The sequence below is a fragment of the Poecilia latipinna genome, unplaced genomic scaffold (genome assembly GCF_001443285.1).
Source record: "Poecilia latipinna isolate Pla-1442-1.1 unplaced genomic scaffold, P_latipinna-1.0 Scaffold583, whole genome shotgun sequence".
NCBI classification, from domain to species: domain Eukaryota; kingdom Metazoa; phylum Chordata; class Actinopteri; order Cyprinodontiformes; family Poeciliidae; genus Poecilia; species Poecilia latipinna.
Window position 1 is genome coordinate 98,020 of NW_015113199.1, and position 14,308 is coordinate 112,327.

The 14,308-nt window shown below is 35.7% G+C and overlaps 1 protein-coding gene and 1 long non-coding RNA gene across 3 annotated transcripts; one reads left to right on the forward strand and one right to left on the reverse strand.

The window, feature by feature from the left end:
* Positions 1-222: 222 nt before the first annotated feature.
* On the reverse strand, positions 223-2,343 carry LOC106953455 (uncharacterized). The gene is made up of 2 exons (XR_001426200.1): positions 2,004-2,343; positions 223-1,054 (listed from the first exon to the last, which is right to left on the reverse strand). It is a non-coding gene; the product is annotated as an uncharacterized LOC106953455 (long non-coding RNA).
* Positions 2,344-5,163: 2,820 nt separating this feature from the next.
* Positions 5,164-13,482, forward strand: LOC106953456 (LMBR1 domain-containing protein 2-B-like). 2 transcript variants are annotated; one of them, XM_015042244.1, is made up of 18 exons: positions 5,164-5,292; positions 5,804-6,029; positions 6,141-6,235; positions 6,901-6,999; positions 7,137-7,304; positions 7,423-7,633; positions 7,754-7,828; positions 7,950-8,054; positions 8,152-8,332; positions 8,802-8,983; positions 9,107-9,240; positions 9,448-9,553; positions 9,691-9,788; positions 10,632-10,735; positions 12,075-12,121; positions 12,268-12,370; positions 12,788-12,872; positions 12,999-13,482. In XM_015042244.1, the coding sequence occupies exons 2-18, from the start codon at positions 5,856-5,858 to the stop codon at positions 13,060-13,062; spliced, it is 2,031 nt and encodes a 676-aa protein (XP_014897730.1). In that variant the 5' UTR covers positions 5,164-5,292; positions 5,804-5,855; the 3' UTR covers positions 13,063-13,482. The 2 variants fall into 2 exon arrangements, with proteins under 2 accessions (XP_014897730.1, XP_014897729.1); XM_015042243.1 differs by having other exon boundaries at positions 5,807-6,029.
* The last annotated feature ends 826 nt before the right edge of the window (positions 13,483-14,308 follow it).

Genomic DNA, 14,308 nt, shown 5'->3' on the forward strand with positions numbered 1-14,308 from the left:
GTTTTCAGATATAAAAAGAAAATTAAACCAAATAAAACCTTGTTGCTAGTACGTGTTTGATATATTTTTTTTATTACTGATGTTTTATGAGAAAATCCAATTACCCGAAAATCTCTTAACCCATCAGAATTAATTACAAAGAAAGAATTTGATTTAGAAAAAAAAAAAAAAACATCTATATTTACAGTACATCTCATTTCCCTTTTCATCTTATTTTTTTAACTATCCTGCTTTATAGCAAACAGACTCTGTATTCTGTAAGTGACAATAGCAATTACACCATCAGAGGTCTGCACTCATAAGTTAAACCAATTATGGGTGGAACGTTGAACTAAACTGTTTATTTTGTTAACTCTTGGCGTGAGTGTCTGTGGACTGATTGTCGATTATTCTGTTAAAGGCGTCAGAAGGAGAGCTGGGATCACAGAGAAGATTTCCAATGTTGACATAATTTTTCTAAGTCATGACAGAAAAAGTAAATATTTGTATTTAGTCCGAAATGAAGAAAAGTTAATTTCCGTTCCAACTTGATCAAATTATACAGCATTGAGAAATATTTTATTTGCAACTTAATGCAAACTTTTAAAATAAGTCATGGTTTGGTAGCCAAAGGGGGGATTATGTAACCAAGTTCTGCTTTAAATCCCCTCAGCCCACCTTCATATCCACGCATACCAACACACATTTTATCCATGAACAACAACCGTGGCCCAAGTCTCGGTACCAGAAAGAGTATGTAACTCTACCTTCTCCTAGATAGTGTACCAAGCCAGATGGGAGTGGTCCATTCCCAGTGGGGAGATGTATCCAGGACAGGTCATAAGATCTGCAGTGTGCAGAGGCTCTCAGGGGACACTCCGAACTGGGGCTACATTGTTAACCAGCATCATTGTCTGCAAGGGTTTCCCATGGATCAAATGTTGAAAACTTCAAACCCAGAGGTCTCATAGCTGCTCAATGAGCACGCTGGGAGACAGGACTGTTCACACACGGTTTCTCACTGATCTGAACGAGGCCTCGTTGGACACAGTCACCGTGGCTCATCATCTGGATGCTGAAGAAAGAAAAAGGGGAGATGCTTTAGCAGAATAGGAAAAAGGGAAAATAAAGCAGCAGCAAAATACCCAGAGGAAGACTGAAATGCCGTATTACTGTTACATAGTGGCTAAAAGCAGCAAAGCTCACTGCACAGAAAAACTAAATTTGTCATTTCATTTTCAGATGCCAGTTCTTCAAACTATCTTTGCATGAAAAGAGCTGGAAAGAAAGCAACTTCATTTGAAATTCATAAGAAATCACTTGAGATAACGTGGCTGAAAACTCAAGATAAAATCAAATATAAAGTTTGTGAATCAATTCTGCAGCAGTTCACTTTAGGTAACAAAACAGCTGGCGCACAGATTTTGCAATTGCATTTGCTCTAGTTGTTGAAGGTCATCTGTGTTTGGTCAAAGAGCAGCAAAAACACAACATTGACCTATAATCTTTACCAAAAAAACCCTGTTATTTCTGCCTGCTTTAGCTTAAAGTGCCCGGCAAAAGCATTCACACCGTTTTGAACATTTCACATTTTATCATGTTTCGACCTCAAACTTTTATGGACTGTATTGAAATAAAATACAGATGTCACTTTATTAGTAATTAAAGTGGCCAGTACATAAGCTTACATTAGCTTAAATCCGGTAGTTTGTGAAGACCTCAGATGTTCGCCAGAGAACAACAGCATTATAGAGAACAAGAAACACAGCAGATGAGTCAGGGAATAGGCTGCACAAGGTTGAAGTTGATGTAAGTTATAAAACTTTATTGCACGCTTTGAGAATCTGATTGTACAATCCATCACCTAAAAGTGGAAAGACTGTCACTGTTTCATCTTGACTCTTTCCTAGACAAAGTTATTGCTGCAGCTAACTGCTTGTGCTCTCTTCCATCCTAAAGCCTTTAAAGAGGCAGTATCCTTTAAAATCAACTTTTTTAGATGTACATTTCATATTATAACATACCTGGGGCGTTGCCTTGATTCTTGCATGTTTGTGAATTCCTTTGATCTCCCATGGCAACTATTCAGCTGTCCAAAACGAATGGTTGGTCCTAAGCACCACCTTCAAGGCACAGCTCCACCTTAAAGCTGCAGTTAGCTTCCAAACTTCTGCCTTACAGAGCAGCCCAACCCCATGGCTCCCCCAACTCAACACCGTCAGACTCGCCAGAAGCAATTAGCAAACCACCTTTTGTAATTGCGCATCTAATGAGCTCATTATAGGAGCTATTTCTCAATGCAACACTAGTAGAAACATTGTTAAATGGTTAATAGAGGAGCGCTGTTGTGATGACTTACTGAAGGCAGAGTTTCAGAAAGAGCAGGAGCTTTTAAAGAGACAGGTCCAATTTCAAAGAAAGTAAAATTTATTTTTTTGTTTTTGCTGCTCTTTTAATATATAGCATTTTTAGAACAGCTGAAGGTAACATAGTTACTTGATTATGCTATAAAGTGGTACTAGCTGCCTGGAAAATACATAATTCAAGGAATTGTCTACTGTCACTACATGCCCATTCTGGAGGAGTGAATTTCCTTAAATAGAAAACATTTTTTGTTCGTTTTTTTTTTTTTTTTTTTTTTTTAAATTTCAATAGTGGACTGTTTAAATAGGATCATTTGGAGTGAATGTATGATTGGATAGAACACAATTTTTTTGTAAAGTGACTTGAGATGCCATGTGAATTGCTGTAAACAGAACTTAAATTGAATTGCTTCATTATGTAATACGTAGTAAGATCACATACATTTTTATATGTCTTAATTTGTGTGAATAGTTTATGCCTAATGAAAAGTGCATTTGGAAGCCTTCCAAAGTAAACAGGAATACAATTTCAGTGTACTTTTTTCAATCAAAAGTATTAGGTTCAATGAATACAACATTTAAGCTTCTCAAATGCTGTGTACTTTTTGATCCCAATGGGGATAAGTTGAAACCTGATCAGAACTTTATTAAAAGATCTTCTCAAAGATTTGAACTTGACACAACTTCAAAGTGAAAACCAGCTTTATAAAAGACTAAAGAGACAAAAGAATAAGCAAAAATATGGCAGCAACATGAAGAACAGAAGATTATCATGTCACTTTATCAAGGTTTGCTGTCATCATATCAAAACTGCCTTTCAGATTATTGCTTTCAGGGATTTATAGTCTTCTTTTAATGTACATGGCGAATACAAGAGTATCAATGAAATAGCCTAATTTTGTTAATAAATATCAATATTACCCAAAAATAATAATTTAATTTGGGTAATATAATGGTATAGTTATTTGCAACTGTAAACATACAATTTTCCTTAAATGTTGCTACAACATTTGCTACAAGACTTCGGATTGGAAAAAGAAATCTTGAGGAATAACACTGCCTCCCCCTAGCGGTGACAACTGCACAGGATTAGTGTCTTTATAGTTAATCAGAATCCAATAGAATAGAATAGAATAGAATAGAATAGAATAGAATAGAATAGAATAGAATAGCTACATTATAACATTAAAAGATTTTAGCTAAGAGTTTAAATAAATAATCACATTGACCTAATGGTAAACAGATTATAAGAAAAGAATTGACTAGGGAAATGTTAAAAAGCTTGAATATTTGAATACTTACTGGTATAATTACATTGTGAATGAAAACATAAAACATGATGAAATAGACACAAGCGTATTCTGCAGTAAGCAGGAAGCTGTGAATTTTCCTCTTCTAACACATTGTGCACATGAGATTGCCCTGAACTAGTAGGAACTCAAGCGTGTAATGGCTCAAGGGATGAAAATTTCAGAATCTGCTCATACTGGCCTCGAAGATTACAAAAAGAGAGCAGTTCATGGTGAGGATAACTGGGATCACAGATGATGGCGTACAGACACAAACAAAAAGAAAAGGTTGTTTCCAGCCTTTAAATAAACAAATACATATTTGTGTAACAAAATGTCTGTTTTTAAACCAATTTTTTTTCTTAGTTTCAAAATAAATCCACAACTAATAGGTTTCCTTTTTTACTTTACTTCCCTGCTGTTTAGATGACAATGACTCGTAGCAAAACGTACAATATAGAATAGGTAATCAGTCTATTGATTCTTTATCAGTCATGGATTGAGTTCATCAGAAAGAATAGGAAAGCATCACGTCTCAGTCATGTGAGGTTCTCAATAAGAATCCTTCAGGACATAAGGTTGAACGTTGTGGGCTTGAATGGTCAAACACCTACTACCTCTAATCTGTGTAAGGAGGTTTGATAGGCTGGGACTGCAGGTTAACAGATGGCCTCCCTAAGCACCTGTCAGTGGATTTTATCTGTCCTGTGACAGCTCAGATCATTACCAATCAGCCTGGTAATGCAGAAACAGCAGACAAAAACTATCAGAGAAACACGGAAAAGTGATTTGCCCCACATGGGTAAACGAAGCAAACCGAGTGTGGAACATTCCTCCTTTGAGTAAACTGGTTTATTTGAGCCTACATGTGAAATTGAAAACAGTTTTGTGGACCAGATGGAACTACTGGGATATATTCTGGAGGACTGGACAGAATCTCTGGACATTTTTGGATCAGTTTGGCTGGAAACATTGGGTATTTCCAGAACAGCGGAAAACTGGACTCACTCTCTAAATCTTGCAGAACTTCTGCTCCTGGATGTACTGTGCCACATGGATCTTTTGCTGGAACACCATGCAGTTTGTTTTAACATACTGGGCCCACTCTACGCAGACGATCCATGCCTGTGGCTTTTGCTCCAGTCATGAAACAGACTCACAATGTTTTTATTTCAGTTTCTTTTTATGTATGTTTGAAGTTTACTGCCTGGAAATCATTTAGACTGAGAGGTACACTCTCCACTATGTACCAAAACGAAAAAGAAGACATATGGACAAGATATGAATATAGGAGACGACCTGTTATGTTATAATTCTGTTTTCCCATGTGATCTGCTGCTGTACTTGAATGAGCTGCATGTTTACTTGGTAGCTTTGATCCTTAAAAATTGGAGACAATTTTGTATTGAGAAGATTCAAGTCATATGTTGAAAATAAATCGTCATAATAGAGAAATATCTGGGAACATGATCACAGTCAGCGAACGAATCCTACAATACCCACAATTCCTTGCATCCCTTGCTGTGTTGACGCACGTTGGGGCGCCTAAAATACGTCCGTTACGCAATGTGGTTTCGAAGATTTCGTCTAACAGTCGGAGTTGGAAGGGAAAAAACGGAACATAACTGTCAGCTAACTTTACCCAGACAAGGTCTTCAAAGGTAAGATTTAGCTTTCTAAAGGCATTTTTAGACCTCTTGAGACTTTATTGTTCATGAAGTCCAATGTTAGCACAGTGATTAAATAAAACAATCTAGTTAGCTTTGTAAACACTTTAAAAAACAATAGCAGCGACAACAACATTAACGTTAATAAAATTAACGGTAAAACTTAAGGGTGGTAGCATGTTTTTTTTTTTTTTCCCGTATCCAAATCAGTTTCCAAGGTACAAAGCATGTTAAAGTACCATTATTTCTGGTATCCTTTTCCCCACGTTTTTATGTTTGCTGTTAGTTTCAGCATTAGAACTTTATGTTGGTATCTATGTTGGTACCCTGCATTTTTTTTACCTTCCTCATTTTTGGTTTCCCTCTTCTCCTTTACTCATCCCAGCCCTTATGTACTGAGTAATGACATCAGGCTGGTTAGTCTTCCTCTCTTGGAGATAAGAGCTGATGTCCTGTAATAATGAGTTCCCGTCTTATTTCCTTCTCTCTGTCTCTTCGTTCCCAGCAGACTGACTGTCATCATGACGTTTGCACATATGATTTGATTACTTATCGGCATGTCTGCTGCTGGATTGTGTGCTGTGGTTGTTGTGGTTTTCTTCATGGCCTTCTACCTTCTCCATCGTTATGGAGACTTGAGGAAACAGCATCGTCTCGTCCTCCTAGGGACGCTTCTGTCCTGGTACCTCTGCTTCCTCATCGTTTTCATCCTCCCACTTGATGTCAGCATGGTAGGTGTTCATGTTTGCCTGAAACTTTTAAAATTTATTAACAAGCACGTTTCATTGTTTGGGTACATCAAATGTGTTTGTGTCATTATATTTCCGTTGCTCTTTTCTTAGACCATCTACAACCAGTGCATTCATGACAATTCAAACCACACTCCCTCTGAAACCAAAGGTGCACTTTCTGATTCAGCTCCTTTACAGCCTTCAAGGTAAACTCAGCTATTGTAGTATTTCTCACATTGATCATCTCATTTCTTTTCAGGTCGGAGTCAGAATGATCCTTCAATTGGTGGTTCCTCCAACATAATAACTTGTTACTTTTTAGTTAAACACAACATTTAGTAAAAAAAAAAATGTAGGGGAACCATATAGTCAGCCTCAGTAAAGCGCTTTTATCCACTTTAAGCTTTTGAAACTATCTACAATTTACAATTGGTACAATACTCTTAACTACTTCTGATTTTGGGAATGTTAACCAAAAATGTGTATTAAATCCCTAATTACCTGAAGTTGTCAAAATGGAAATTCTAACAAGCTTTTTATTTGAGATGCACTGATCAGAAACTTGAGGCTTTTTTCTAATACTATATTTTTGTAAACCTTTGACCAGCTGATACAAATTTTAGATTGTTCCAATTTTTATTTAGTAACTATTGTGTATTATTAGGACATGTAAGAACGGCAGACAGTCAGGGTCTGTCATGCTGTAAGTCGTCCCATTCCAAGTGAATTTTCTCCCCCAATTGGTGTCAACACTGCAGAGCCGAATGCCATACTGCAATATATGTTTTATTCCAAATCCAAGTTTACGAAGCTGTTGCGAGCATTTTTATCTTTGTTTTATCTGACTTTGTGTGTGTTTGCTTACTTTCAGTGTAGCAAATGTGTGTGTGAAGCCCTGGAGTTACATCCCGCATCATGTCCTGCCAGTGTTTTGGAGGGTTGTCTATTGGACTTCCCAGTTTCTTACGTGGTGAGTTCCTTTAATCATCCAGGACCTTAAGATAGACTGAGACTTACACTTTTAATGAAGTCCAGAGAAAAATAAATATATATGGATTTATTTATAAATATTTAATACATGTGTTTCCTCTGTGCATGACTGCTCAGGCTGCTGTTGCCCTTCATGCAGTCCTATGCACGTTCTGGTGCTTTCTCCATTGTTGGGAAGGTTAAAACAGCTCTTATAGAAAATGCAATTTATTATGGCACCTACCTCCTCATCTTCATCTGCCTGCTGATCTATGTCTCTGTTCATCTAAAGCTGAGACTCACACGGTACGTAAATATTGTTTAAATTCATCAAGGAAAAAGAAAATATTTTTGAAAATGTATCATATGTTGCATTCATTGGTTTGAGCTTTTGTTTTATATTGTAAAAAAAAAAAATATCCAGTTCGGAACTCCAGACCATCAGTATTACGGCTGCTAACACCTGGGGCCTGTTCCTTTTGGTGCTGTTGCTTGGCTACGGCTTGGTGGAGATCCCACGATCCTATTGGTTCTCGTCTTCAAATAGTTTCTTACTGGCCAAGACGTACTTTAAGGTAGCGAAACTGGCAACGGAGAAAGCTTCAGCAGAGGAGGACTTGGCAGATGTTATGGAGGTGAGAGTTTTTTCATAATATGTTTCATTTAAATCAGAACGCAATTTTTTTTTTTCCCTTGTTAGTTCGATCTGTTTTTTTTTTTTTGTAATTATTAAAAAACTTTATTTCTGTTATCAGGAAGTTGCAGTCTTCAATGAGTCTGTAAGGTTCAACCACAGCCTCAGGACATGTGTAGACACTATTTTGACAAAGGTGAGAATTGCATAAAGGCCATTGTTTACTAAGCAGTGCCAGTTTTTCTTTCACTATGCATGTATGCATTTTAATATTGCTTGATGCTACCACTCTGAAATAACCTGTATGTGAACTACAGTGTCCCATTAGGTACCAGGAAGAGATGGGAAGAAACCCGCAAAGCTCTCATTGTGAAGGTGCTTCTTTTCCTTCCAAAAGTGGCCTAATCAAACTTCATGAAAAAGTATCTACCTTCTCCTTATTTGTAATGTTGATTTCTCAACAAGTTGAGTGTGTGAAGGATGGTTAAATAAAGTTGTACTTGTTTGTGTTCAACTTAGGTCATTTCTGCCGTGCAGAGGCACAACCAGACTCACGTTCAGTGGTCCCTCTTGTTGGATAAGGCATTTCATCTGGAAGATATTGCTAAAAGCCAGGGCAGTCCAGTGCGAGTTGTCAACAGAACCTTCTCTCCAAACCATCTCGGCTGGGTCCGCAGGTTTATCTACACTCCTACTGTAGGTGAGTTCTTTCAGGGCCAAAATCTTCAATTTGCATTTGAAGTGGATCCCCTAATGTTTAAATATTTCAGCAGAGGTAATGCGTATTGCTGCTGAATGTATTGGCAATTCGTTTTTAGAGAAACTTCTTTTGCCTCAGTGCATTTTAAGGTTCTCCTCCACTGCAGCTTTCTCAATTGCTTGTTTTGCACATGCGATAACGCCACAGCTAAACAACCTCATTGACTAAATAGCCTATGTTCCAGGCACAGATACTTTGGAAGAAATACAATGTGACACGGCAAAACCAGGAAGAAAACGCCAGATACATTAAATCTAAGTTCAGCTTTTGTCACAAACCAGAGCCACCCATACTGTAAAGTTTGTCTGATAATCATTTTGAATCCACAGTTGTCGATATTTGGAACTTAGAGTCCAAATATCTCTAGGTGTTTCTGTTCAAAACCTGTACTTCTGTTTGTCATTCTCAGAGTGGTACTGGGAGTGTGCTTTCAGGAAGACTTTCTGCAGGCTGCTGGCGGTGCTCCTTTCTCTCCTCTCTGTGGCAGTCGTCTGGTCTGAGTGTACTTTCTTCAGTGCACAGCCTATCCTCTCTCTGTTTGCAGTCTTTGTCCAGAAAGCTGAACAACATTACAACTACATTTTAATTGAGGTAGACTTCTTTTTTTTGTTTCCTAATCCAGAAATTGTCATTGTGAAGTCAGTATTTTTTTATATATATAATTCTAATAATCCCACTATCTTTTTCAATGCCCTTTATCATTTTCTCCACCAGATAGTGTGCTTTGTCAGTATCCTCTTCATGTGTGTGTGCGTGTATTCCACCGTCTTCAGGATACGGGTCTTTAATTACTATCATCTGGTGCCACATCACCAAACTGACGCTTACAGCCTGCTGTTTAGCGGCATGTATGTCCATCAGTTGGAATGCTTGATTTTTTTTTTTTTTTTGGATAATTTCTTATAGAAAGTTTTCATATGATGCATTTTCATGTTGTCTTATTGAGATTTGCATAAATGTTCAGAAAAATTCAAATCTTAAGATCAAGCACATTTGGAATGGGTCATTCTAGGAGAATAACAGATCAGGTGACGTCTCAGTTTTTCTTTACTTAGGCTGTTTTGTCGTCTGACTCCTCCACTGTGTCTCAACTTTCTGGGCCTGATTCATTTGGACTCTGCCATCTCACACCAGGACAGAATGCAGACGTCTTACACCTCTGTGAGTTCATATACTGTACAGCCTCATTCAAACTACCAAATACTTCACAAGTTGATCAACTTTAGGACCACAGCGTAGAAAAAAAAAGTAATCTTTGTGTTAAATCTAAATGTTTTGTCTTCTTGCCTCTCTGTCAGATTATGGGCTCTATGCGGCTGCTGCCTGTGATATCTGATGGATTCTACATCTATTATCCCATGTTGGTGGTGCTGCTTTGCATTGCAACTATTTACAAGTAAAGTAACCATTCAGAATTCCTGTATATGACATTTATGTTTATGTATCCCATACTATATGGCTACTCAAACCGGATGTGGAATATTATTGTGTAATGTTGATGTGTTGTAGATGTTTAAGTATTGCAGAAGACTGGAATTTCCGTACTATAAGCTGCTGCTTTTTTCACGTTGAAATGCAGCTAACATAAGGCTATCAATCAACGGGTTTTGAAAGTGAAACTGGTTGTGGGGTGATGGCGGGAACGGAGGCAGGAGTTTGTTCTGTAATCGATGGGTTGCCAGTTCGACTCCATCTCCATCATTGGATCTTTGGGCGAGACATTTCACCCAACTTGCCTGCTGGTGATGGTAAGAGGGCCTGATGGTGGAAGACTAAAATACTAAAACAGCGCAGAATCGGTTGCAACTTCTCCTTCTGTTTGCTGATTGACTTGGTTGAAATTCAACCGGAAAAATAAAGGTCAATGGGAGAAATCCCAGAGAGCATACTTGAAGAGAGATGAGAATTGAGTGGAATTGCGTTGGAAGGCTAATTTGAGGGGTAAAACGTTTACATTTCCTCTCGGTTTTGGGCCTCAAATAAACAATATCAGGCATCACATTATAAATCCAGAATCACCTTTATGCCACTAAGAATGTTTCATATCACTGACAATTTTCTTAGTTTTTCTCTGATTTGATTTGTATCACTGTCTGATCTAAATGTCCTCTTTCATGTGTTCAAGTTAGCAGTTTTTCCTCTAATGACACTTATTTGGTTATAATTTGCTTACTTGTAGTACAAATAGAATAGAGAATGCTTGGTAATAGCATGTAATTGTGTTTCTTTGTTTGTATAGGTTGGGCTCTCGCTTCTTGAACCTCCTAGGTTTCTATCAGTTCATCACTGACAATGAATTTACCTCTGAACTGGTAGATGAAGGCAAGGAGCTAATAAGAAGAGGTATTTTTTTTTCTTATTGGCTCTGTCACTTGCTGCAGCATTTAAAAAAAAAATCAAATTAGGTTTAGTTTAAAATAATCTTGAGGTTTTGGTATTCATATTTTAATGTGTCTTAATGCTGCCATGTCCTATAATGCACATTTTATAATTATCAAAATATCACTGAATGCAATTTGCATATCATGAAGAACTGCCTGGATTACAACAAATATTTGCAATTTATTTAAATACCATAATTAAGGGTCGGTATACCATAGATGTATTTGGTGACACTTCTTTTTAAAGACAACATAAAATGTTTTAAAAAGGGAAGCGGCGGTAAGGGATCAAGTCACTACACAACTACAACTAATCTGACGGAAAAGCATATTTTCAGAAAAACATTGACAAGGTAGAAGTAATGATTTTAATTTTTTTCTATAAGCTGTAAAGTCTGCTCTCTATCAAGTGTCTATGCAGAAAGAAATTAATAATTAATTTCAATTATTTGCTTATTTATTTCAAGTCATATCGTCATTGCCACATTCACCAGCATTATTGCATGTTTTCCTAATATTGTCTAGCCCTGGTTTTTATTAGAAAAACTATTTTTGTGCTCTCAAAATTAGCACAAATACGTTAAGTTGATTGACTATATTTATTATTTTTTGAATTTGAGGAGATTTTTGAAGTTAATATAGGCAGGTTTTTGGTTTAATATAGTATTTACATACTCCTAATTCCCTATTTGCTTATTCTTTATGGCTCAAAACCCATGGCTTGTGGGTTGTCGTCTCTTTCAGCTTATAAAGCTTAAAGATACACACACTGTTCCAAAGGATAAAATCAAAAGTTATTTAAGTTATTCTTAAATAAAAAATAACAATCCTCCTATGCATAAATTATGTTTAAATGGCAATGGCTATTTGAATTTGTAAAAGTCAAATAAAAGTATCAAAGTTCAATAATGTTAATTGAAATAATGTATATTTAGCATATTATATTTCAGGCCTGATTTGTCTAGTATAAATAAAGTAGATATTGAAATAGCTACCGTCTAGATGTCCAGAAGGCCAAAAGGTTGTGAAATAGTCCTTTAACTAAATGCTGAATCAGAAGCCAACTTCATTGTGGTGTTTTTATGACTTACAAATTAAATCCAAATCAAGTTTTAAATTGACATTTTCTTTGAAATGTTCATAAGGTTTTAAAAGTTCTACAAAAATCTAAACATTTGAGACTGAATTAGGAACTGTTCAATTGCCATCTTGTTACATTCGTTGCATGCATTTTTGGTCCTTTCAAAAGGAGGAAAATCTTGTTCATGAGTTTAACTGTGATTAATATTGCTCATTTCTAGAAAGAAGAATAAGGCAAAGAGCAGAGGATGGGCAAAATCGAAGATGGGTAATAAATTATTATTATTATTATTTTTTTTATTGTCCAATACATCCTCTTTGTAATTTTGTTTCTACTATGTTAGTTCATGGATTCTGTTTGTTTGTATAAAGTGTTCTCAGGTGTTTATATGGCTGTTTTGGCTTTTACTTTAGGCTTGGAGGGAACGATACAGAGACCTGGCGACCTCGGAGCGAAGCAGAGCCAATTATAGTGAGCTGGACGAGAACTCTCCTGAAACAGAGATGAGGACAAGCGGTAGGTACTAAGGACGAAAAAACACTCAACAGCAAATATGAAGAATACGTTTGTACTTCTTGTGATCTCAGTAACTAGTGTAACAGGTAATACAGGCATTCACTGTCAATAAATTATCACGTTAAAAAATGTATTTATTTCAGTAAGTCAGTTCACTGAGTGAAACACACAGACTGTTATTTGGCACTTACAGATAATAAAAACATGACATTTAAGATTATAATATTACATCAGTCCATCAAAATAATAAAATGTGTTTAAAACTCCAAAGTACATTTGAATTTTGCTTATTTAGTAGAGATTTTTTATTATATCACTGCCTGTATACCTTAGTCCTCTGACTTTAAAGGACATTGAGATCACTTACATCCGTCAGCAGTGTACTGTTTATAAGCATGTCCTTCTCTGTGATTGCAGTCAACAGAAGCAATGGAAACATAGAAGAACAACACACAGGTCTACTGCAGGATAACTCCGGTGACAACAGTTTCCCAAATAGAAGGTATTCCTTTAATTAAACTAAAAATGTTACATTAAGAATGTAATTTTTAATATTGTTTTCCAAAAAGAACTTAATTTCCAAATTTTTGAGTGTCACTAATCTTGTGTTTTTATGTTAACTCCACAGATCCGTGGCTGGACAGTATCTGTCTTTCTCACGTTCTCTGAAAAGCTTGTTTGACGATGTGTAATCAAATCAGGCTCTCTCAGGGAATCAAAAAGCCAATAAACACTAGAAATCATTTAAGTTACAAAGAATTTCTATGTTTTTTAAAGAAATTTTGAAAGATTGATTCTGTGGAATAAAAAGTATTGTGTGTATCTAATAGATTATTACGGTTTATAGATAAAACAAACTGTTTAAACAGCTGGTTTCTTGTTAAGAGAACTTGGTAACAGACTGGGGTATATTTATCCAGAGTATTTGGCATTTTATTTTAACCAGCCCTTTTTAAAATTTATATTTTTGTAAATTGTTTTGAACTAGTTTTACATGTATTTTTAATAAACCTCTGTACATAATGAATACTTCTTCTTTATGACCTGTGATACTGATTCATATATTGAATCAGTATCACAGGTGAAGAAGTATTCATAATGTGCATGACACCTTAACCTGTTTCATGTTGTAGATTTTCTTTTTTTCTTTTTTTATAAATATTGTATTCTCAAGTGAAGTCACATGAGCTGCTTTATCTAAAATGTTTTAACAAATAATTTTTTATGTTATTTTTTGCTTTAAAATTGACTTCTTAAAATCAGATGTATTTTATTTATTTGTTTTTATCTTATTTTGTGTGTTATATTTAATGTATAATAAATTACCTCTGCAATAAATGAAAGGGGGGAAAGTGCAATTTAGATGCAACATCTGAGGTAAGGACGTAAGGTGGTACTTTTATTTAACTATTGTAATTACCTATGGGGTGAATAGAAAGGTATGTATGTATAGATTCTTCAAGAGAATTTAAAAACTGAATATGGCTAAGTAACTACATATTTTTTTATAAAATTAAAATCATTAAACGTTTTAAAATCAGATAGTTTAATTTCCTTTTTAACGTATTAAGGATATTAATTATATAAAATAGATATTTCTAATTTAATTTATTTAAACAAAATAATAAAGGAAAGATAAAGAATAAAAGAAAAACAATATATTTTACAGTTTATAAAAACAGTAACTGGTTGCGCGTGCTGCATTTTCGTCCTCTGTAAAATACGGTATTCCATTATGTCTTAATTGCAAATCGGACCTTTAATGAAACTAATAAAAAAAAATCAAACATACAGCACACTAAAATCTCCTTATTTCCATAACAGAATGTCAATTAGCTTTTTATCTATGCAAATTTGATTATACAGATTGAACTATATCACTGTTTTGTTTTTGCTACGTCGATATGGCAAATATCGCACGGCCCATAGAGGCATCAC

Excerpts from the sequence above, each read along its gene's own strand:
- LOC106953456 (XM_015042244.1), top strand. The coding sequence starts at position 5,856 with ATGTCTGCTGCTGGATTGTGTGCTGTGGTTGTTGTGGTTTTCTTCATG. Across the intron at positions 9,241-9,447 it reads AGCCTGCTGTTTAGCGGCAT|GCTGTTTTGTCGTCTGACTC; the intron begins GTATGTCCATCA and ends TTCTTTACTTAG. Across the intron at positions 10,736-12,074 it reads CAAGGAGCTAATAAGAAGAG|AAAGAAGAATAAGGCAAAGA; the intron begins GTATTTTTTTTT and ends GCTCATTTCTAG.